This window comes from Oncorhynchus keta, chromosome 1, assembly GCF_023373465.1.
Source record: "Oncorhynchus keta strain PuntledgeMale-10-30-2019 chromosome 1, Oket_V2, whole genome shotgun sequence".
Lineage (NCBI taxonomy): Eukaryota > Metazoa > Chordata > Actinopteri > Salmoniformes > Salmonidae > Oncorhynchus > Oncorhynchus keta.
Window position 1 is genome coordinate 55,005,459 of NC_068421.1, and position 24,903 is coordinate 55,030,361.

A 24,903-nucleotide genomic window follows, 5' to 3' on the forward strand; every position below is an offset into this window, starting at 1 on the left:
ACAAGCCACCTGGGAGACACACCAAACATGTGGAAGAAGGTGCTCTGGTCAGATGAAACCAAAATTGAACTTTTTGGCAACAATGCAAAACGTTATGTTTGGCGTAAAAGCAACACAGCTCATCACCCTGAACACACCATCCCCACTGTCAAACATGGTGGTGGCAGCATCATGGTTTGGGCCTGCTTTTCTTCAGCAGGGACAGGGAAGATGGTTAAAATTGATGGGAAGATGGATGGAGCCAAATATAGGACCATTCTGGAAGAAAACCTGATGGAGTCTGCAAAAGACCTGAGACTGGGACTGAGATTTGTCTTCCAACAAGACAATGATCCAAAACATAAAGCAAAATCTACAATGGAATGGTTCAAAAATAAACATATCCAGGTGTTAGAATGGCCAAGTCAAAGTCCAGACCTGAATCCAATCGAGAATCTGTGGAAAGAACTGAAAACTGCTGTTCACAAATGCTCTCCATCCAACCTTACTGAGCTCGAGCTGTTTTGCAAGGAGGAATGGGGAAAAAATTCAGTCTCTCGATGTGCAAAACTGATAGAGACATACCCCAAGCGACTTACAGCTGTAATCGCAGCAAAAGGTGGCGCTACAAAGTATTAACTTAAGGGGGCTGAATAATTTTGCACGCCCAATTTTTCAGTTTTTGATTTGTTAAAAAAGTTTGAAATATCCAATAAATGTCGTTCCACTTCATGATTGTGTCCCACTTGTTGTTGATTCTTCACAAAAAAATACAGTTTTATATCTTTATGTTTGAAGCCTGAAATGTGGCAAAAGGTCGCAAAGTTCAAGGGGGCCGAATACTTTCGCAAGGCACTGTATAAATAAACAGGAAGGAGAATGTTCATTGTCTGCTGCTATGTGTTTATTTGTCTGTAGCAAAGCAAGGCTTATAGGAGGCAATGAAAGTTACTTACCCATTCCACAGTGAAGAACATCACCTAAATTAATAGTGGTAGGTACACGCTTCCCTGCCTCAAGTGTCTTTTGTGCAACTGCCTCCCTAGTAGCGCAGTGGTCTAAGGCATTACTTGACGTGTCACTACAGACCCAGGTTCAATCCCAGGCTGTGTCACAGCCTGCTGTGACTGGATCACCCATAAGCCGGTGGACAATTGGCCTAGCCTTGTCTGGGTTAGGGGAGGTTTTGGCTGGCTGAGATGTCCTTGTCCCATTGTGCTTTAGCAACTCCTTGTGACAGGCCGGGTGCCTGCAAGTTGACTTTGGTCTCCAGCTGGATGGTGTTTCCTCTGACACATTGGTGCAGCTGACTTCTGGGATAAGCAAGCAGTGCGGCTTGGCAGGGTCGTGTTTCAGCGGATGCTTGGCTTTCAAACGTTGCCTCTCCTGAGTCCATAGGGGAGTTGCAGTGATGGGACAAGACTGTAACAACCAATTGGAAATCATAAAAAAATAGTATTTTATTCATAATAGCATTTCTGTGGAAAACCTTAAAATATACATTTGCCTTGCCTCACGTTCACGTACAGTATCAACGCTGTTTGCATGGCAATGCATGCAATTAGGAAACTTAACTTAAACAATGCAATTGTTTTGAAACTTAAGAGTTGATGTGAGGGCATCTTAAATGGAGTTAATGTTTCACTGTGGCAAATTTTCACCCGTTACCATGAACCTGTCTTCCCCATTTCTCCCACCACTGATAAATTCATACATACTGTTCATTATATAGTCAAATAAATTATTAAATAATACACACTTGAGACAGGTATGGTAATATAAATGACCTCATCAGAGAAGTTTACTCAGTCACACCAGAGGGTGGCAGTAAAATGCAACTAACTATCTAACACTTGTTCCAAGCGACTGATCGTTTGTGTTCGTTTGAGGATACAATTTAGTGATACCAGTAGTATATTGCAACTTTATATGATCCTGACGATAACTTTCCCCATATTTTGCTGTTAGTAAAGTCAGGATTAATCAAACAGATTTTTGCACATTTAAAAAAAAAAACTGGTGCGAAGCAGAAGAGGATGTGATGTAATGTAACTTCCGCCTTGTACAAACTCTTTTCGTTGAGGCTCAGCTAGCGGCCGGGTGGGTTCACATTATAGTTCATACCAATTTTGGGGAAATTGACTAGAATACGCATTTATAAAGTTATAGAAATACAACAGTGTCCGTTCGCTACTATATACGTGTCTCAGTAGCCATTTGGTTATCACATGTTAGATGAGTAAATATGAGTATTGAAATACGAGCTCCAGCATGTGGCAGAGGCCTTACTAGTAGCACTGGCTGGACCGCAGTTGATGGCTAACTAATAAGTCAGCTGCTCATTCTTATTGCCGATGGAATAGCTAGCGTGTTCACTATTGTCCTCCAAAAACATTAATACTAGTTGATGACTGAGTTGTGGACTCCCATAGCATTGTTTGTGGATTTCCATTCTTGGTGCCAGGGAGTAGCAGACTGCTAGTTAACAAGCTTCTAAAAGAAATCCGCTAACTTGCCACCAACTCGCACCAATTTTTCTCCCAACAGCCTGCCAAGATGCAGATCTTTGTGAAGACGTTGACGGGGAAAACAATCACCCTTGAGGTTGAGCCCAGCGATACTATTGAAAATGTCAAGGCCAAGATCCAGGATAAGGAAGGTATTTTACGTTTAATTGTAGCTCATTTGTCATACTGTATGGCTGGGTGGATTTTACACTTTGATACTAGCACTGTGCATGAGTGATTTCATTAGTGGGTCATATCAATTTGCTTTTTATTCTCAGGTATTCCTCCTGACCAGCAGCGTCTGATCTTTGCTGGAAAACAGCTTGAAGATGGTCGCACCTTGTCAGACTACAACATCCAGAAAGGTAAGAGAATGAGTTAATGAGAGCATGTAATGCTGCGCAAAGTTATGAGTTAGCCCTATGTGAAAAGTTACAGGTGCTTTTAAAGACTTACTTTGGGGCTATAATTTATTTAAAACCTGCTTCAGGCTGGATGTGTCAGTGTAGTTCATACATGCAGAATTACTGTACCTAAGCTAGCCACAGTTTTCTTTCTGGAAGCTTTGTGCTATTTTCTCCCACTGGGGACAGCCCCCTAACAATTATTTTCAGCCAATGCGCTTTGCCATTTGAGTGACAGCTAGCAAGATGCATGCACAGCAGAACAAGAGGGCGCACAATGTGGTGCACATATCAGTCAGTACATGTAAGTGCTAGTTTCAGAACTACTGGCTAAAAGTGTACAAAAGTACCATGTTTGTTCCCCTCCAGAGTCCACCCTGCATCTTGTGCTGCGTCTGCGTGGAGGCATCATTGAGCCATCTCTGAGACAGCTGGCCCAGAAGTACAACTGCGACAAAATGATCTGCCGCAAGTAAGTAAAGTTAATGGCGGTAAAGAACTGTTTTTACAAAATAATTAAGGTTGGCGTGTTTCCCCCTTTATTTTTAGTTTCAATTTAACATTAAACCTAAATGCACATTTGAGATTGAGTTGATGGAAATGCAACTGCAGTAATGTTGCCGTGTACAGAAACTTAAGTCCCATTGATGTGAGTGTCCCCTTGAATGGTTGACTGGACAATGGACCAGTTAATTCCATTGTTTTACGTCAACCATATCCCACACACATTCAGATTTCATACGTCTGAAAAGATTGGGTAGTTAATCAGTATGTTTTAGTTTAAATGAATCAATTGGAGCACTAGCTGGCAGTGGCTTACACCGCTGGACTACACACTGGACAGTTCTGAGACTTTTTGTGCTGCAGGTGCTACGCTCGCCTCCATCCTCGTGCTGTCAACTGCCGCAAGAAGAAGTGTGGACACACCAGCAACCTGCGCCCCAAGAAGAAGCTGAAGTAAACTGTTTGCTTGGTGCTTTCTGTGGGACATGTGCAGAACTGTTCTGTAAAATAAACATTTTTTTTAAATGACATTGCCTGGCCTTGATTTAAAGTTAATCCACAATTTGAAGGGTCTTAGAGAAAGAACTAAAGGACAGTCTGAATTTGTTAGTCAGGCTTTCACGAGGGCATGGACAGCTCAAATATTCAAACAAATAAAATATCCAGACAACTCTAGGTGACTTGTGTGTGACAAATTGAACCAGCCCCAAATGAAGCTGACAAATGCACAATTGCTGTCTGAATTCACGTACATGTTTGAAATATCAGACATTTTGGGAATGCGAAAAATGGTTTTATATATTTTTTTTTTTATGCTTTAAATTCCAGTTTGAAATTTCAATTTTGGCTTTTAATCTACACAAACAAATTAATTCATTAGGGCATGATCTGTGGTTTTCACATGACTGGGCATAGGCCTACACACTTGGGAGACTGGCCCAGCCAATCAGAATTGGTTTTTCTCCACAGGGCTTAATTACAAACACATACTCCTGTTTCATCAGCTGTCCGTGTGGTAGGTCTCGAACAATCCCGCAGGTGGAGGTCCAGGACTGGCGTGGTTACGTGGTCTGCGGTTGAGGCAGATTGGATGTACTACCAAATTCTTTAAAACAACGGTGGCTTACGGTAAAGAAATTAAATGCTCTGGACATTACTGCAGTCAGCACACCAACTTGAGACATCTGTGGCATTGTAACAACTGCCAATTTTAGTGGCATTTCTGGGACCAACACAGTTTACGTATTGTGTTTTTCTGTTCAGTATTTGCTGCACACATGAATAAAGTTGTTCAGATCGTGTGTTCAACAGCTGATAGGCATTCCCTCATGATTATGAACGAAAGGTGGAAATCAAAGTAACTGCATTAGTTGGCAAGCAACATTTCTGACAGGGCCAACATGTTTGTGCTTGATGCACTTGTACTCAACCAACAAGTAATTTACAAGAGTCATATAGGAAATTGCATGACATTGTAAAGCAGAGCTTGTGTTCAAAGCTAAGGAAAATGCATACATCTCAATGACTGATGTGCCTCAGTGTCAGTCAACATTTTAAAGAGTCTGTAGTTAACTGGCTACTGCAATTCATGAAAACAAATGTTTTAGCTAAGTTTAATGTTGAATTGCATACAAATACTTGCACATTGTAACTTCCATTATTATAAACATGGGTTCCTCCTATGCAGAAAGTAAAGTCAGGCAAGTGTGATTAAGGCCCTGTTTTAATACAGGAAACATGTATCCTTGTTAAATAATGCAACAAATATAAACCACCTGTCCAATGTGATTACAAGGATAATCATAATTTGAAAGTGCTCAGACACTTGGAGTTCAAAGCAGGTCGATGAGGTATTTGAAGTATTAGTGGTTGTCAAGTGTATTAAGAGTAAGAGAACACTACAGACCCTACACATTTTAATTACAGAATAATTCCAAAGGCATTCCAATATATATTTTTCCAGTCAGTTGTGCTTCATCCAGTTATGTGGGTAAGAAAAGTGCATCTTTGGTACTGCATTTTGTATCATCACTCCAGTGGGATGATCACATTTTCTGTCAAGTCTTCTCCAGAAGGTTGGAGATGGGCTAGGAAAACAACCATGTTGATATGACCATGCCTGCCCCCCCTCTCCTCTGTGTACTTCTAGGCATCAAGAGGTACACAGAGCAGGTTGCACTTCCAGATAAATTATTGGATGACAGTCACACTTTTAGGTAGGGACAGCAGAGACCATGTTTACATGCATACCAATATCCCATTATTTTGGGGGAAACTCAAGTATTCTGTTTTTGAGTTGACGCATATATAAAACACATACAATAACCCGAAAAATCTTATATTCCGGTTTTGAGAAACACGTTTTTTAAAAACCTTTATTTAACTAGGCAAGTCAGTTAAGAACAAATTCTTATTTACAATGATGGCCGGACGACGCTGGGCCAATTGTGCGCTGCCCTATGGGACTCCCAATCACGGCCAGTTGTGATACCGCCTAGAATCGAACCAGGGTCTGTAGTGACACCTCTAGCACGGAGATGTTGGGAGCCTGGGATATTCTGATCTTAGACGGGATACCGTGGTATGTAAACATCTTATCCCGTTTAGGCCTACTGTTGTTTTTCGAGGTCTGCACGGGCTCAGTTTCGCATATCATGGGTGCTGTGATGTTTTCCTCTGATTCTCAAACAAATCACTTCAAAAAGTTGGCTACATGCGCATTTCCATCCACCATAATAATTTGTTTTTCTAATACTCCGTAGGCTACTGGACTGTATAGCTTAATGACTTAGGCTACTTTCACCCCTAATTTAGATATGTTTCTGCTTATCATTTCCAACATTTTGAAGACCGTTTGTTTGACAACTATAGTTCGATACAGGGCATTCGGAAAGTATTCAGTCCCCTTCCCCTTTTCCACATTGTTACGTTATGGCCTTATTCTAAAATTGATTAAATTACCCCCCCACTCTCTGGAGATGGGAGAGCCTTACAGAAGGACAACTATTTCTGCAGCACTCCACCAATCAGACTTTTATGATATAGTGTCCAGACGGAAGCCACTGCTCAGTAAAAAGGTTCATGACAGCCCACTTGAAATTTTCCAAAGGCACCTAAATGACTCCCAACCTGACAGAGCTTGAGAGGATCTGCAGAGCAGAATACAGGTGTGCCAAGCTTGTAGCGTCATACCCAAGAAGACTCGATGCTGTTGTCAATACAAAAGGTGCTTCAGCAAAGTACTGAGTACAGGACAGGGTCTGAATACTGTAAAATGTGTGATAGCTGTTTTTTATTTGTAATAAATTTGCACCCCAAACATTGTCATTATGAGGTATTGTGTGTAGAATGATGAGGGGATAAAAATAATTTTAGCAATTTGAGAATAATATAACAAAATGTGGAAAAAGTCAAGGGGTCTGAATACTTTCTGAATGCACTGTTCATGCAGCTTCTCTTTCGTAATAACTTGATGCCCTAGAAGACTAAATAAAGTAATGAATGCATTACTAATCTAATTACCAGTAAAGTTGTCTGTTTCGTTTTGGGACCTGGGAGAAAACACTAACTCCAAATCAGTAGAAAAATTGTTCCTGTGGAAAATGTCAAAATTTCATCAATTTGACTGGTTAAGGTTAAATGAAAAGCTGAGAAAACCATGGAAAACACTTCTGATAAGACTTCAGTTCATCTCAGGTGCATATTTTGTGTGGTTGAACTACTGTCTGTTTGCATAACAGTGTCAAATATAACATGTTACACACGTATTCACATTTTCTCAAGAGATGCTGAAAGAAAATATGTATATTTCTCCACTCCTGTTCCCGAGACAAAATTAACATTTGTTGTACCATTTTACAGTAAGAAATGCATTATTCTGCAGTAGTTAATGTTATATTACTCTACATGTGAGAGGTTATAGGCTGACAGTCAGTGTCCACATCTCAGCTACTTTTCCATTTAACCCATATGAACTTAAATTAGGAATATTCTATTTAGTCACATGGATACTTGTGAGCGGGATATCAAAGGTGCATGTAAACAGCTTATCCCGAATAAGACCTTAAGCAGGATATGAGCTACTATCTGAAATGTATGTAAATGTGGTCATTGTTCAACAGAATTGCAGTTTGTCTACATGAACAAGGTGAGATTACATTACCTACAGAGTACTTGTCAAAAAAAACTGTATTGCTAATTCAACACTGATTTAACCTTATTTATACCTAAATAATACCATGAAAAAATGCCTCAATGCCTAGGTCAGAAGATAATCTTGATGGTGTGCATCAGTGAAAGTAGAGATACCAGGTTAGCTTTTGCATTGAATCAAGTACAGTACATCTTTACTAATAACACTACTTGTGCTTTTAAATCTATTTGTAAAAGGTTGCACATTGGGTAATGCGCATAACTCACATTACTGTACTTGGCAAGGTTCTTCACTGAGCTCATTAAGTTTTGTCATTGAGTACCCTTGGTGGTAAACCCTCCGCAGCAACATTACCGTAGGATGATCAAATAATGATGTTATCTGTTAATGTAATACAATATATAAAACAACAGAAGTAAATCTATTATTAATTGTTAATACTGACAAACGGAAACAATAATTTGGCAACTACATTTTTAAGTACAAGCCCAGATTCAATTCAACTACTTTTAAAAGTTCAAGATAACTTCTATAATAGCAGGTTGACTGAATCATAACCCAACAAAACATTGAGATAAATGGTGTAAACGTCGACTCAACAATTCTCACAGCGACAAAGAAAAAATATTAGATTGTTATTTTCAAGGTGGTGGGTAGGAGCAATGTACCGCTGCAACGGGTGGATCCACGGTTCTACTCTTAACCTCTGTAATAATGTGCTTAAGCAAACATTGTTCCAAAAGAGCTAGCTTCCTTTCCGTCCTTGTCCATCGCCGTCTACCATCCTGTCATCGCGTTGCGCTATTTGTCGATGAGCTTGGTCAAGCTCTGTCGTAGGTCATTCAGGTCGTAGATCTTGACATCCAGGACGTCGATGACCCGCTGAACCTCACTCTCCGCCCTATCCCGCTCCTCCAGCGAGGAAGCCAGAGTCTGCTCGGCTTTCTCCACCCGTTGCTCAAGTTCTGCATTCCGTGTCTCCAGATCCTAGAAGGTCCACAAGTTGACAGAGGACTTCGGATCAATTCTTGTTAAAGATCTCAATTGTATACTCCTCGCATACTCTCTACTCGTCTCCTTATCAAAACTCATTGGATGAGAATGCCAGAGGTCCCTCCACTCTGACCATCTGCAATGGATTTTGAGGAGGCGGCCAGTAGAGAGGATGCGAGGAGTATGTCATTGAGATTCTCCCACTGTCATATCTTTAGATTTCCCCCCTGCAATTTTTTCAGACCCTTTGAAAACTCTCAGAGACCCCCAAGCAGTGCCCGATCCCCTGGCTGAGAATCACTAGTCTTCAGTATAGTTTTGAAAAGCCAAAAATGCATGTTCTGCCCCAGTTCCTAAAACTCACCTGAAGTCTCTGAATCGCCTCTTCCCTCTCTTTCTCTAAATCAGGAATATCTGAATTCTTGCTCTGTAGATTGTGGATTTCCTAAAAAAAGACAAAGTATATTGAAAGCAGGTGCTTCCACATGTGTGGTTCCTGAGCAATTCCTAAGCAATAAACATCCCATCATGTATAAATATGCTGGGTAGGCCCAGTTCACCATTATTTTGGCTACCACAGGGACCACAATGCCCCCATCAGCAGGGCACGAATAGTCATCGAATGCTTTTATGAGCATGAAAACAATTTAAACCATATGACATGACAGTCTCAGTTACCAGATCTCAACCCAATTGAAAACTTATGGGAGAGTTTGGAGCGGCGCCCGAGACAGAGTTTTACACCACCATCAACAAAATACCAAATTATGGAATTTATTGTAAAAGAATGGTGTCACATCCCTCCAATAGTTCCAGACACTTGTATAATCTATACCAAGGACCATTAATAAAGTGGCCTAATGCCCTATTAAGACACTTCATGTTCATGTTTCCTACAATACCAGTCAAAAGTGTGGACACACCTACTCACTCAAGGGTTTCTTAATGTTTACTATTTTCTATAGTAAAGACGTCAACACTATGAAATAACAAATATGGAATCATGTAGTATTCAAAAAAGTATATTTTAAATTCTTCAAAGTAGCCACCCTTTGCCTTGATGACAGCTTTGCACACTCTTGGCATTCTCTCAACCAGCTTCACCTGGAATGCATTGCCAACACTCTTGAAGGAGTTCCTACATATGCTGAACACATGTTGGCTGCTTTTCCTTCACTCTGTGGTCCAACTCATCCCAAACCATCTAATTTGGGTTGTGGTCGGGTGATTGTGGAGGCCAGGTCATCTGATGCAGCAACCCATCACTCTCCTTCTCTATCAAATAGCCGTTACACAGCCTGGAGGTGTGTTGGGTCATTCATCCTGTTGAAAAACAAATGATAGTCCCACTAAGCCCAAACCAGATGGGATGGCGTATCGCTGCAGAATGCTGTGGAAGCCATGCTGGTTAAGTGTGTCTTGAATTCTAAATAAAATCAGACAGTGTCACCAGCAAAGCACCATCACACCTCCTTCCCACGCTTCACGGTGGGAACCACACATAGGGATATCATCTGTTCACCTACTCTGCGTCTCACAAGGACAAGGAGGTTGGAAACAAAAATCTCAAATTTGTACTTCAGACCAAAGGACAGATTTCCACCGGTCTAATGTCCATTGCTCGTGTTTCTTGGCCCAAGCAAGTATTTTCATCTTATTGGTGTCCTTAAGTAGTGGTTTCTTTGCAGCAATTCGACCATGAAGGCCTAATTCACGCAGTCTCTGAACAGTTGATGTTGAGATGTGTCTGTTACTTGAACTTTGTGAATCATTTAGTTGGGCTGCAATCTGAGGTGCAGTTAACTCTAATTAACGTATCCTCTGCAGCAGAGGTAACTCTGGGTCTTCCATTCCTGTGGCGGGCCTCATGAGAGCCAGTTTCATCATAGCGCTTGAAGAAACTTTCAAAGTTTTTGACATTTTCCGGATTGACTAACCTTCATGTCTTGAAGTTATGATGGACTGTTGTTTCTCTTTGCTTATTTGAGCTGTTCTTGCCATAATATGGACTTGGTCTTTTACCAAATAGGGCTATCTTTTGTATACCACCCCTACCTTGTCACAACACAACTGATTGCCTCAAATGCATTAAGGGATGAAATTCCACAAATTCACTTTTAACAAGGCACACCTGTTAATTAAAATGCATTCCAGGTGACTACCTCATGAAGCTAGTTGAGAGAATGCCAAGAGTGTGCAAAGCTGTCATCAAGGCAAAGGGTGGCTACTTTGAAGAACCTCAAATATAAGATGTTTTGATTTGTTTAAAATGTTTGGTTACTACATGATTCCATGTGTTATTTCATAGTTTTGATGTCTTCACTATTATTCTACAATGTAGAAAATAGTAAAAATAAAGAAAAACCCTTGAATGAGCAGGTGTGTCCAAACATTTGACTGGTAGTGTACGTAAAGCAATTTCCTTTGAACAAGAGTTGGAATTCAGAGTATGCAAAGCACATCTACCAAGAACATTTCCACATGGGAAGTGCTCGAAAAATCTGTTTCTTGAGATTCTCAAGTGAAAACCTCAGCTTGTACCTCAATCGTTTCTTTCAACGGTGCTATCTAGACAGCCTAGAAGACTGGCATCTTGAGGCTAGCAGTACCTGGCTGCCTGGAAAGTGTGTCTGAGCCCCGGGTCTCACCTCGTCTTTAGCTTTGAGCAAGGCTTCCAACTCCTCTAACGTCTGGGTCAGCTCATCCCTCGTCTCAGATTCACTGGGACCAGGCCGCCCGCTCTGAGCCTCCAGCTCTGCCACCTGCCAACACACAACACCGGAGAGGATAACAAGTAAGGACTTTTTAAATCCTAGTGTACATGCTATTACAGGATTTGTTTTTTCCATTTATATTTGGACTTTGGCACGTGGAGTGCACAGATTCGCTTCACTTCGTTAGTCAGTATGTGTTACATCTGTGCTGGTTTGTCATCTCGTTTGTGGGAAGGTGTTTCACCTGGGCTGGCCTAGGTAATATTTAAGAGTGGCTTGCCCAGTGCTCCAGTTGTCTTGAGAGATGTGGAGGGTTAACACCTTTAGTTGGCTCTCCTCATTTCATTTCTAAAAGAACAATCCTTTATCTGATCTTACCGGTTTTTGTTTTGCTCCACTTTTTGTTTTGCGTCCTGTCTTTAGTTTTGTTTGCCTGTTCTTGGGCAAATTTAGTGAAAGCTCATGGTGGGTGTCTTTAGGTTGTTGTTGCTCGTCAACGTTCAGTAAACACCCCCATGAGTGTCTTTCAGAACCCCTCCTAAAACCCCCACCTGTTTTGTTTTGGTTGTCAGTGACTCTTTGTTAGTTCCCCTATCTGTTTGAGCAACAATGTTTTTTCTTGCTGGGGAACGTAACAAAATGGGGGCTTGTCTGGGATCTTGTTTCCCATGTGTATAGTAGTCGCTCTAATCACCTACTCAGAAGCTCTGCTGTGCTCAGATATTTGAATGTTCAAAATACACTTCTGTCATAGTTTCTGTCACTGACATCCACCCTGAGACTGTTGGAATCATTTTGAAAGTTGCATAAACACACAGGCTTATAAAATAAACATGAACTTTAAGCATTTGTGGAAAACCCTACATGGGAGATGCTAGATAAATGTAAAAAGGCGAATCTGCTCGTCATTGCAAAGCATTATGACATCAAAGTTGCACATGCCGATTCGAAAGTGGTAGTCAAAGGGTTAGTCTATAGTATATTGATTTGGTGGGATGAGGAAATTCTTCCGGAAAGGGAGGATGATGAAAAGGGTCCTACGGGTGGTAGAGTACACCCCATAGACATGCAACTGCGAGAGGTAGAACTAAAGGCAAATTGAGAACAGAAATGAGAGTTTGTGCACAAGGAAAGACAAGGTGTGCAGCCAAACAACAAGAACCTGAACATGCAGCCAGATAAGAAGAACATGAACATACAGCCAGATAACAAGAACCTGAACATGCAGCCAGATAACAAGAACCTGAACATGCAGCCAGATAACAAGAACCTGAACATGCAGCCAGATAACAAGAACCTGAACATGCAGCCAGATAACAAGAACATGAACATACAGCCAGATAACAAGAACCTGAACATACAGCCAGATAACAAGAACATGAACATGCAGCCAGATAACAAGAACCTGAACATGCAGCCAGATAACAAGAACCTGAACATACAGCCAGATAACAAGAACCTGAACATGCAGCCAGATAAGAAGAACATGAACATACAGCCAGATAACAAGAACCGGAACATGCAGCCAGATAACAAGAACATGAACATGCAGCCAGATAACAAGAACATGAACATGCAGCCAGATAGCAAGAACATGAACATGCAGCCAGATAACAAGAACATGAACATACAGCCAGATAACAAGAACATGAACATGCAGCCAGATAACAAGAACATGAACATACAGCCAGATAACAAGAACCTGAACATGCAGCCAGATAACAAGAACCGGAACATGCAGCCAGATAACAAGATCATGAACATACAGCCAGATAACAAGAACATGAACATGCAGCCAGATATTAAGAACATGAACATGCCATTCAACCGAGATATGTAGATCTGGAAACACTCCATCCAGTCAGGCCATCCAGCACCCTCAACAGAGTTTGGTCTTGGACGGAACAGCCTGCTTGTACACATCACTGACAATCTGAAATGGTCCACCCACACACCCTTTGTGCAGTGACAAAGGCAACCTCAGGAGGCTGAATAAATTAGGCTTAGCCCCTAAGACCCTAACAAACCTTTACAGATGCACAATTGAGAGCATCCTGTCGGGCTGTATCACCGCCTGGTATGGCAACTGCACCGCCCACAACCGCAGGGCTCTCCAGAGGGTGGTGGCCCAACACATCACCGGGGGCACACTGCCTGCCCTCCCAAACACATACAGCACCAGATGTCACAGGAAGGGCAAAAATATCATCAAGGACATCAACCCCGCGAGCCACGGCCTGTTCACCCCACTAGCATCCAGAAGGCGAGGTCAGTACAGGTGCAGCAAAGCTGGGACCAAGAGACTTAAAAACATCAATCTCAAAGCCATCAGACAGTTAAATAGCCATCACTAGCCGGCTACCACCCGGCTACTCAACCCTGCAACTTAGAGGCTGCTGCCCTATGTACATAGATATTTGGTCACTTCTCCTCCAAAGTGTTCTTGTGGGAAAAGCCTAGAAAGAGTACACTGCTTTATCTCTTGATCAGAGTTCAGATTATTACACTGTTAAAGCTGCTGTCCTTCAGGTTTATGAGTTGGTCCCAGAGGCATACAGACAACAGTTCTGTAAATTACGAAAGACAGAATAACAAAGGCATGTTGAGTTCGCAAGGGAACAAGCATGTCTTTTTGATCGGTGGTGTGGTTCTCAAGAGGTCAAGGACCTGAGGATTTAAAAACCCATACTTAGAGCAGTTTAAGAATTGCCTTCATGAAAGGGTTGATGTCTAGGAAGCAGCTGATTGTCTGTTCAGCAGAGTAAAGATGTTTCACTCTCCCCTCTTTTTGCTGAGATACATCCAGAGGAGGAGTTTGATGAAGTTCGTGTGGGTTACTTTGACAGAGATCGTGTTCTAATGAGGACATGGCATTCTCGCGCCACTTCTGGGCAGGAGGATTGGCCCAGTGCATCTCAAATTGTCGTTCCAGTTGCACTTAGACAAGAGATACTGAGGTTGGCTCACGATGGTAGTATGGCAGGCAATCTTGGGGTCAACAAGACCGTATCTTGCGTAACTATTTCTGGCCTGCTGTAAATCCAGTCTCGTTAGCCAGCGGACAGGTACAACGAACCAAGCTGTGCCGGTTGCACCTTTGCAGACTATTCCTGCGTTTGACTAAACTTTCAGCAGGGTTCTGATGGATTGTATTGTATTTATTATGGATCCCATTCTTCCTGGGGACCGGCAAAAACAAGACAGTTATACAATTTTAAAAACGTTACAATACATTCATAACAGATTTCACAACACACTAAGTGCGTGCCCTTGGGGCCCTACTCCACTACCACATATCTTCAACACAAGATCCATATGTACGTGTGTGTATAGTGCGTATGTTGTCATATGTGTGTATGCATGTGTCTGTGCCTATGTTTGCGTTGCTTCACAGTCCCTGCTGTTCCATAAGGTGTATTTATATCTGTTTTTACAAATCTTATTCTACTGTGTACATCAGTTACCTGATGTGGTCATGGCTCTACGTTGTAGAGTTCCATGTAGTCATGGCTCTACGTAGTACTGTGTGCCTCCCATAGTCTGTTCTGGACTTGGGGACTGTGAAGAGACCTCTGGTGGCATGTCTTGTGGTGTATGCATGGGTGTCAGAGCTGTGTGCTAGTTGTTTAAACAGACAGCTCAGTGCTTTCAACATGTCAATACCTCTCACAAATACAAGTAGTGATGAAGTCAATCTCTCCTCCACTTCGAGCCAGGAGAGAATGACATGCATATTATTTATGTCGGCTCTCTGTGTACATCCAAGGTCCAGCTGTGCTGCCTTATTCTGAGACAATTGCAAAGTCCCTCTTTGTGGCACCTGACCCCAGGCCTGAACAGTAGTCCAGGTGCGACAAAACTAGAGCCTGTAGGACCTGCCTTGTTGATAGTGCATTTATGAATGAAGAGCAGCGTTTTATTATGGAAAGACTTCTCCCCATCTTAGCTACTGTTGTATCAATATGTTTTGACCATGACAGTTTACAATCCTGTGTTGCGCCTCAACTTGCTCGATTTCCACATGATTTATTACAAGATTTAGTTGAGGTTTAGAGTTTAGTGAACGGTTTGTCCCAAATACAATGCTTTTAGTTTTTTGAAATATTTAGGATTCATTTATTCCTTGCCACCCATTCTGAAACTAAGTGTTGCAGTAATTTCAGTCGCTGGTAGTAGCTGACGTGTATAGCATTGAGTACATAGACATACATAGACACACTGGCTTAATGCAAAGTCATTTCATTAGTAAAGATTGAAAAAAGTAAGGGGCCTAGACAGCTGCCCTGGGGAATTCCTGATTATACCTGGATTATGTTAGAAAGGCTTCCATTAAAGAACACCCTCTGTGTTCTGTTAGACAGGTAACTCTTTATCCACATTATAGCAGGGGGGTGTAAAGCCATAACACATATGTTTTTCCAGCAGCAGAGTATGATCAATAATGTCAAAAGCCGCACTGAAGTCTAACAAAACAGCCCTCACAATCTATGCTTGTTGAATGTCCTTCCCTATAAGCGTGCAGAAAGTCTGTTGTCAATTTTTTTTACTGTAAAATAGTATTGTATCTGGTCAAACACCAGGCTTCTTTTTCTTCTTTGGACTTTATATGGTGATTAGCGATTTACTTTCATAGTTACCACAACCGACCTCCGTTCATCTTTCAATCACCCATGTGGGTATATGTTCCTAAAAACCAATGAAGAGATGGCACGTGTTTATATGCTTCTAAAATCCAAATGAGGAGATGGGAGAGGCAGGACTTGAAGCGCGTTCTGCATCACAAATAGAATCAACTGCTATTTTAGCACCTGGCAACACAGATGCTCGTTGGTGTCGCGTCTGGTTTGGGCATGGTGTAAGGGTTGTTAAAAGGCTGATTGGTTGGCTATTTGAGCCAGTAAAGGGGGCTTTACTATTCTTAGGTAGTGGAATTACTTTTGCTTCCCTCCATGTCTGAGGGCACAGACTTTCTAGAAGCTTAAATTGAAGATATGGCAAATAGTAGTGGCAATATCATCCACTATTATCCTCATTAATTTTCCATCCATGTTGTCAGACCCCGGTTGCTTGAATTTGTTGATAGACAACAATAGTTTTTTTCACCTCTTTCACACTCACTTTACAAAATTCAAAATTAAAATTCTTGTCTTTCAGAATTTATACTTGGATGTGTATTGGCAGCGTTTGTTGCTGGCATGTCATGCCTAATCTTCCCAATGAAAAAATCATTAAAGTAGTTGGCAATATCAGTAGGTTTTGTGATGAATGAGCCATCTGATTCAATGAATGATGGAGCTGAGTTTACCTTTTTTCCCTAAATGTAATTGAAGGTTCTCCAAAGATTTTTACTATCATTCGTCATTTTTCTTTGTTTCATAATTTAATTTCGTCTTCTTTTTATTCAGTTTAGTCACAATTTCAACATTTTCAGTATGTTTGCCAAGCGGTTATGCTGCCAGACTTATTTGCTATTCCTTTTGCCTCAACCATACTATTTTTACATTTCTCAGCAATCCAAGGATTTAACCGTTTTTACAATAATTTTCTTAATTAATGGGTGCACGCTTATTAGTAACTGGGTTAAGCAATTTAAAAAATATGTTAAGTGCAACGTCTGTTTGCGCCTCATTACACACCATGGACCAACAAATATTCTTTACATCAACATAGGAATCACGACAAATCTTGTATGACCTCTTCTGCACTATATTAGGCCCAGCCTTTGGAACTTTAGTTTGCCATGATATGGCTACTATATTGTGATCACTACATCCAATGGATTTGGATACTGTTTTCAAGCACATTTCTGCAGCATTAGTAAAAATGTGATTAACACATGTTGATGGTTTCATTCTTGTGTGAATTGAATGTAGGAGAATATAACACAATAGATCTGGTTTAGATAATACAATTAAAAAAACATGTTTTTTCATTTTTATTGTTGTATCATCATCTTTAAAATGAACAAGACAAAACAAACATTGAGATATGATGATGGGGACAATTTCAGTGAAAAACATAAGAGGGCAATAGTACTTGTGCAAAGTTTCAGAATGATAACTTCCAAAATGAGTGTGCTACATGACATTTATCATGAAGTCACCCAGGTGTCCCACACAAGTAGCCCAAATGTACCCAAGTGGCCAAATTGGTGAAGTTATACATTTTGAATGGAATAACTATATACAAAATACCAAAATGGTATTCTAAGACAACACCCCAAAAAAGGAGAAAAAACATGAAAAAAATATACATGTATAAAATAACACTTTCAGTCCTCTACACAATATTGTGCTGCTGATGCCAGGTGCCATAGCAGTCTCTTTCTGCTGTAAAGCAATTGGTCACCAAGCATGTGGTGCAGGTGATGGGGGACTTCATTTTGCAAAGAACACAGAGACGCCTCCATGCTGTGCCCTTTTGGCCCTGAGGCACATCCATGCCTGCAGAAATACATTTGGGCAGATGAACACCACTTGTGGCAGGAGCTGGATGAACCAGCTTCAGTGGGGGATGACCACCTTGGCACTGGGGGCTCCCATTCGGAGTCAGTGTCACTGTGAAAGAAAATGTTCAGTTAGAATAGTTTCACATATGAACCCTGTATCAACAGGTGTAATAAACAGATATATATATAGAGTGCAGGGAACATAAGGTTGAATATATTATTATATGCTAGATCTACTGTCTCATTTATATTATGACAGACCAGCTAGATCTACTGTCTATTTCATATTATGACATTTCAGCTAGATCTACTGTTTATTATATTATGACAGATGAGCTAGATCTACTGTCTTTATTATATTACAACAGACAAGCTGTATCTACTGTCTCCATTTCACTTCGGCCATTGTTGTGGGCCTGCCCTCCCCTCAACAGCCTCAAATAGGCTAATTAATTTCACAAATAATATTTTATATTATTAATTTCAAACAATGGCTTTGGCATGAGAAAAACTTACCAGTCCAAAATGATGTCCTCTCCGTTCAGAAAATATTCCTCCATTTGGGAATCGCTAAATTAATCGTCCTCCAAAAATCTCTGTCTCACTTTCCCGATCAATTTCTTCTAAAATTGTGTGTACATCTGTATATCTAAACTTAGATTTAGCTTTCCCTGACTTAGTCACCATACTGATTGATATATAAACAGCTGAAGATGCGCTTTACCAAAACAACGCTGTGCGTAACATGCGTGGCTCCTTTCGGTATGAATCTTCAATGGCGAATGAACCTCTTTACGCCGGAGTTTACTACATGGGTTGGTCTTCCAACACATAAACATTACATATTGTCGTTTACATCAGCTCATTGGCTATCTACCCAGCTAGATTTCAAGACGATCAGTGGTTATTGGGTTAAAATACAGTCAATCAACGAAACAGAGGTCATATCATTGGTGCACAATGATGTCATTACTTGTTGTCTTCAAATCGGTTTCTTTCAGCCAATACGTCCCGCGAAATGATCCATCAGGTTTGGTTGTGTTACAAACAAAGCAGTTGATTGCAATGAAACCAAACATGACTGGAAAAGTCCCGTTTAGTGTGTGTATTTACATCGAATCTGTCGTCGAAAATGGAATGAGACGGAATTCACGACACAAGCGGTTCACAAAATGTTTTGTATTTAGGCTATAAAAATTGATTTTATCAAACAAAAGACCATTCATTGTGCAACAATGAGCATTGGGATTGCAAATAGAGGAAGATCATCAAAGGTAAACAACTTATTTTATTGCAGTTTGTGATTTTGTTACGCCTGTGCTGGTTGAAATAGTTGTTTTTTATGGGGCTCTATCCTCAGATAATCGCATCGTATTCTCTGCCCAAAGCAAATAGTGAAAATCAGTTTCTCTTGACCATCGTGTGCGCTGCCATTTGTTTCCTTGAGGCCATTCCACTGAGGAAAATCACGAGAGAAAAGTTACAACGGATATTACAGGAATTTCCCCTTGAAATCAGACATGTCCATGGTAAGGACAACTTGGTTGCTGATTTAGCAGGGTAGCCTAGTGGTTAGAGTGTTGGACTAGTAACCGAAAGGTTGCAAGTTCAAATCCCCGAGCTGACAAGGTACAAATCTGTCGTTCTGCCCCTGAACAGGCAGTTGACCCACTGTTCCTAGGCCTTCATTGAAAATAAGAATTTGTTCTTAACTGACTTGCCTAGTAAAATAAAGGTAAAATGAAAAAAAATAAAATGAAAAAATGTCAAGGGTGGGCAGTCAATTTATTATGACTGCACGCTTTTCCATATTGGAGATGAGTTTTGTTTTGGTTGTGCTCCTTTCAAGGGAATGAGAGTTATAGAAGCATCTTGTCCTTCCCTGTTTCTTAAAACGTGAGAGTTTTAGGCAACTATAGAAAGAAAAAGAAAATATATAAAAAAGGATTGTAAAATAACATCTCTATATATCTATACAGTTGAAGTCGGAAGTTTACATACACTTAGGTTGGAGTCATTAAAACTTGTTTTTCAACCGCTCCACAAATTTCTTGTTAAACAAACTATAGTTTTGGCAAGCCAGTTAGGACATCGTCTTTGTGCATGACACAAGTAATTTTTCTAACAATTGTTTACAGACAGATTATTTCACTGTATCACAATTCCAGTGGTCAGAGCGTTGGTTGCTGGATCGAATCCCCGAGCTGACAAGGTAAAAAGCTGTCGTTCTGCCCCTGAGCAAGGCAGTTAACCCACTGTTCCCCGGGCGCAGAAGACGTGGATGACGATTATGACCCCCCGCACCTCTCTGATTCAGAGGGGTTGGGTTAAATGCAGAAGAATTTCAGTTGTACAACTGACTAGGTATCCCCCTTTACTTTCCTTTTATTAATTGCCGGACGGATTTATTTGACCTACTTTTACAAATAATTTGTGACTCAAAGGTTTGAACAGTGATTAAAAGAGAGAAACTATTAACCCCTTGAAATCAAAACTTTTACTTGAAGCCAATTATCTTCACTTTAACACCAGACAGGAACATGATTAGAATTGTACAACAAAACAGACTTGTTTATTGAAAACTGAAGTTTGCATGGGTTTGTGCTCAGCCTTCGCAATTACCATCTCTCCCTTTATATCTCCTCCGCATCTTCAGAGTGAATTTCAAAGTGGCCCTTTAAGATTCCATGTCATGCCATCCAGCAACGCTTGAGAAAGCTGCTCTAAGGGCATCTAGCATTCCGATAGGACCCAACCCCATCCTGTCAAATCCATGTGACAGCAAGTCCCCGGGGGAATGATGTTACTGCTTGCTCACAACAGCCCTTTCACACCACCGCTGACAACATGGACAACAGTATTACTGATGACACCTGAAGCCAATCTAACCCCAACATACAAGTACATGAAAATAGTCCCTTCTGAAATTCTCCTTTCCTCTCTAAAACAGTTATCAAATTGCCTTGCAGGAAAATGAATAGGAGCTCAAGTCGAATACATTATGGTGAAATTACCTGAAAAGAGCTTGTATGAACAATGTTAGCATTTTGAGAGAACCAACAAATGGGATTTTAAAACAGTGTGCACTCTACTGTCCCTTGGTATAGTTTGTATTTAAAAAGGACTTCCTCGCTTCGCTCCTACCGCATCTCAGCTACTGTCTAAAAGAAGTGCAAGGCAAGACATGAAAGAGTAGACTGGGGACCAGAGCATCTCTGCAGTGTCAGAGATACCCCCGAAAATAAACCGACCCCTTCAGTAAAGCGCGTCTACCGCTTGGAGAGCCTGGAGAGGAAAGGGCTTACTTTAAATGGTGGCTTGGTAGAAAATCCTAGCCAATGTCTTGCCTGCTCTCCCTCTGGGTGATTTGTCATTTCCTCCACAACTAGGGCAGGGGGAAATAGGGTGTCCTGTCCTCAAACTGCTTCACCGCCCCGCCAAGCCCTGGAGACATGGTCTACTTCCAACCACCTGGTTGACTTTGTTGCAGAAGTGGATAACCTTAGCTTTTTTTTTGGACTGAGATGGATGTTGTTCCCCTCAGTGCCTGAAGCTAAAATAGGACTGTTGACAGCTAATTTCTTCCAGAAGATGTTACGCTGGTAGTTTAATCTGCCACATGAAAGAACCTCAATGAGCTTGACCAAGGACACATCTCTTTTTCCAATTAAGTTTAAATTAAGCTAAACACATTTCTCCCTCTGATTATCCAGGCACATCAACAGTGATACATAAAAAAAATGTTATCAAACCGGTGGAACCTGCAGCCAAATGTCAGCACGGTCCTTTGACATAACCCCAGTTTAACTACCATGTGACCACTGATCTTCAGTAGATCTTCATATGATGTTACTTTGAGAATGGTCTTTCTCATGGGCACGATCCCACTTTGACCACCAAAGTGGCAAAGTGTAAGGGTTACCCCCTCTTTAAACCTAATAATCTACCATTATGGATCCAGACCGGTTAGCTGGGATGCAGACAACCGGAATAGCAGTGGTCTGTCACCGTAACTCTTACCTGATCTCGGAGCCTGCCAGTCTCCTCCTGATACTCAGCCAGCTGTTTCTTCCACTCTTCCACGCCAGTGTTAGCCTCGTGAAGCGCCGCCACTAGCTTAGCGTTGCTATCCTGCAGGGTGAACAGCTCTGCCTCCAGGTTAATCTCACATATGGACCTGGAGGGAAAAACCAAATCAGAAGATAAGTGCACCATGATCAGACAAATCAGAGGTCATAGTCAGGTGCAAAGTACTGCTCCCCAAGTGGTATACAGTACAGCTATTAAGTGGTTTTAGAATTCCTGTCATGCCAGAATGTGGGACCATTAGAGCCATTATATTGAATGGACAAGAGCTTTCAAATAATTTGCGGGAGATGGGAAAATTCCAAACAGTCTTCTAAGACCAGCATCTTCTAAAGTACTGAGGCCTCAGGCAAAAAACCACCCCCATGCCGTTTCTAACTGTCTGCCAACTACCAATCAACTCACCATAGCAACAAGCACTAAAAAAAAACATACAACTCTCATTACATGCAAGAAAAGAACAAGGAGGGTTTGTCAAAGAACATTTTAAAATTGTATATTATGTGCTTGGGTGGGATGGAAGGCAGACTGGTGTCTGAATGGCTCTGCTGTAGAGCCTCATTAATGACCATGTTTTAACTGCACATGACTCAGCCTCATACAGGTCAGTGGCCACCTGTCATTGGGCTCAACCTCCCACTCACAACAACTTCCACAATAGGAGAAACCATACCGCCTAGGGCCATGGCTTGATTTTGCTAGTACATTTCCACAGCTAAACCGCATCCCAGACACTCTATATAAGAGTTATTATCTAATGGTTTGCTTCGTGGTTAGAGCGTTGGACTAGTAACCGAAAGGTTGCAAGTTCGAATCCCCGAGCTGACAAGGTACAAATCTGTCGTTCTGCCCCTGAACAGGCAGTTAACCCACTGTTCCTAGGCCTTCATTGAAAATAAGAATTTGTTCTTAACTGACTTGCCTAGTAAAATAAAGGTTACATTTTCTTTTTTAAATCAAATTAATTTAAGCACTAATCTGCTTTCCTCTCGCCACGCACGCTCCTTCCTCCCTAACGTAGCGGTGAGTTAAATCGTGTGCAACAGTTTCCCGGGTCACATCGTCCTATTAAGTGAGCTCAGCGTCCGTATTCCTTTCCATTCACTTAGGCACCATATATCCCATGTTCTAAAAAGGCTTCACCTCTGCCATTGTGATCACATTGACGCTTTCGCACCACAAGCCACTGAACCTCTATCATCATCTGGCACGTTAGAGCAAACTCTGCCCCAGAAATCAGATGACGGGGAACACACACTATGCCTGGCGACACGTGATAGCTGCTCAGTGACTCACTAGGTAACCCAACAGTTGCACGACAACACCAGATAGTGGGAGACAATAGGCTACATTTACATTTTACATTGAAAATGTCACACCATGCTACCGCAATTAAAATAAAATGTCACAATCTGGTGCCAGCTAATTTGAAAGGTTATTTGAAGACACCAATGTGACTTCACACCTACGGGGTGGCACATTATTACCATTTGGAGAAAAATAGTGTGAACTGTATGCTTTACATTTTATACATGGTCTACAGTATTTAAATTTAACCTTCATTTAACCAGGAAGTCACACTGAGCTCAGAATACCTCTTTCCCAAGGGAGACCTAGTCACTGTAAACAACAGTAGACTTTTTTGGATCTCATTGTGTAACTATGAGGTGTGTGTTTGGCAAACTGCTGTGTGCGGGGGGGCTGTTCCATAACATTACCCTTCAGACAGCATCTTCTTAATGCGCTCCTTCTCCGACGTCAGCTGCTCCATGTCGGCGCTCTTGCTGCGGAACAGCTTGTCCTCTGGTCCGTTGACAGTCAGCAGCGGTGGCGAGTGGCGGTCCTCTGATAAGTCCTGGGGGACCACAGGGACATGATTAGTGACAGGAAGGATATCATGGAAATGAGTTACCCGGACACCTCCAATCCTACTGTATGTTCAACTCTTCCTCGTTGTCAAAGCTCAATGAAGCTGACCACAACTACTCTACATTATGAAGGGAAGGGGTGGTCAACCAGCCTCCTGCAGAGCTACTGGGTTGCAGGTTTTTGCTCAAGCCCTACTCTAACACACCTGATTCTACTAATTAGCTGCTCAGTAAGACTTTGATATGCTTAATTGGGTGTGTTACAACATGAGGTGTTCCAAAAGCCTGCATATCCCAGTGGCTCTCCAGGAGGTGAGTTGGCCAAACCTGACATAACTCTAGAACGGCCTAACATGCCTAAGGATTGGTTTAGACAAACCAGGGCTCACTTCAATATGTTTTTAATACAAATGTGAGCTCTTGGTTAAAATCGTGGATGAATAAGTGATGTGTCCATCTCATGTGTCTTTCTGAACTAACAGACCACACATAGGGACCTCTCTCTGATATCTCTGTCTATCTGAATTTGGTGTGCTTGTTACGGGAATTAAAGGGATACTTCGGGATTCTGGCAATGAGGCCTTTTATCGTGGATACCATTTTTATGTCTGTGTGCAGTTTGAAGTAAGTTGCGATCTAGCGCAATTGCTAACTAACATGAGTGCAATGACGAAGTCTCTGGGTATATATATTAGCATGGTAGCAGATACCCATAGACTTCGTCATTGAGCTAATGCTAGTTTGCATTGTCTCGCGAAACTACCTCCAACTTCCTTCATACTTGACACAGAGACATACAAATGGTAACACGAAGTATCCCTTTAAGAAAACATGAACGCTTAAAATAAAGACTGAGCATGTCCTACAGTGTTCCCATTCAATTCAAATAATTTGTTTGGATCTGAAAAGGGAGCGGAATGACTATTCATTTCACACTGCATATCTCTATTTATCATAGCTATTCCCCTGCCAGTTGGAGCATTGACATTCAGGGGCTGTACAATGAGACAGAAACAGGGCAGCTCAGCATTTGTGATGTGAGTAGATATTTATTGTTCGAGGGACATCCAAACTGTTTTTAAAAATGCTGTATTAGTATTGTACCGTTTCTGTTACCTGACAAAGATAAATGGTTGAAACATTAGCCCTCGTTAGTACAATAAAATGACAAGCTGTCGCTATAGATTCAGACACCTCATTCAAAACAACAGGTTGCCAAAAGTAATTATGTCATTTATCAACCTCCA

At 41.4% G+C, this 24,903-nt stretch overlaps 2 protein-coding genes across 5 annotated transcripts in view; one reads left to right on the top strand and one right to left on the bottom strand.

Annotated features, from left to right (window-relative positions):
• The first annotated feature begins 1,926 nt into the window (after positions 1–1,926).
• LOC118388106 (ubiquitin-60S ribosomal protein L40-like) lies at positions 1,927–3,924 on the top strand. Its single transcript, XM_035776959.2, has 5 exons — positions 1,927–2,079; positions 2,527–2,638; positions 2,765–2,851; positions 3,260–3,362; positions 3,758–3,924. Exons 2-5 carry the CDS (start codon positions 2,536–2,538, stop codon positions 3,849–3,851), a joined length of 387 nt encoding a protein of 128 aa, XP_035632852.1. The 5' UTR covers positions 1,927–2,079; positions 2,527–2,535; the 3' UTR covers positions 3,852–3,924.
• A 1,067-nt stretch (positions 3,925–4,991) lies between these two features.
• homer3b (homer scaffold protein 3b) overlaps positions 4,992–24,903 on the bottom strand; it is a 50,926-nt gene continuing 31,014 nt past the window's right edge. For all 4 annotated transcript variants that reach the window (XM_052528016.1, XM_052528025.1, XM_035776972.2 and 1 more), the window contains 5 exons: positions 23,507–23,643; positions 21,723–21,879; positions 11,189–11,302; positions 8,905–8,985; positions 4,992–8,534 (listed from right to left, as the gene is read on the bottom strand). In XM_052528016.1, coding sequence (XP_052383976.1) covers positions 8,349–8,534; positions 8,905–8,985; positions 11,189–11,302; positions 21,723–21,879; positions 23,507–23,643 — 675 coding nt within the window. In that variant the 3' untranslated portion in view covers positions 4,992–8,348. The remainder of the gene's footprint in view (positions 8,535–8,904; positions 8,986–11,188; positions 11,303–21,722; positions 21,880–23,506; positions 23,644–24,903) is intronic.

What these genes read in the sequence shown, in the direction of transcription:
- LOC118388106 (XM_035776959.2), top strand. Translation starts at nt 2,536, where the DNA reads ATGCAGATCTTTGTGAAGACGTTGACGGGGAAAACAATCACCCTTGAG. An exon ending in CAAGATCCAGGATAAGGAAG is followed by an intron (nt 2,639 to 2,764) that starts GTATTTTACGTT and finishes TTTTATTCTCAG; the next exon opens with GTATTCCTCCTGACCAGCAG. An exon ending in AGACTACAACATCCAGAAAG is followed by an intron (nt 2,852 to 3,259) that starts GTAAGAGAATGA and finishes GTTCCCCTCCAG; the next exon opens with AGTCCACCCTGCATCTTGTG.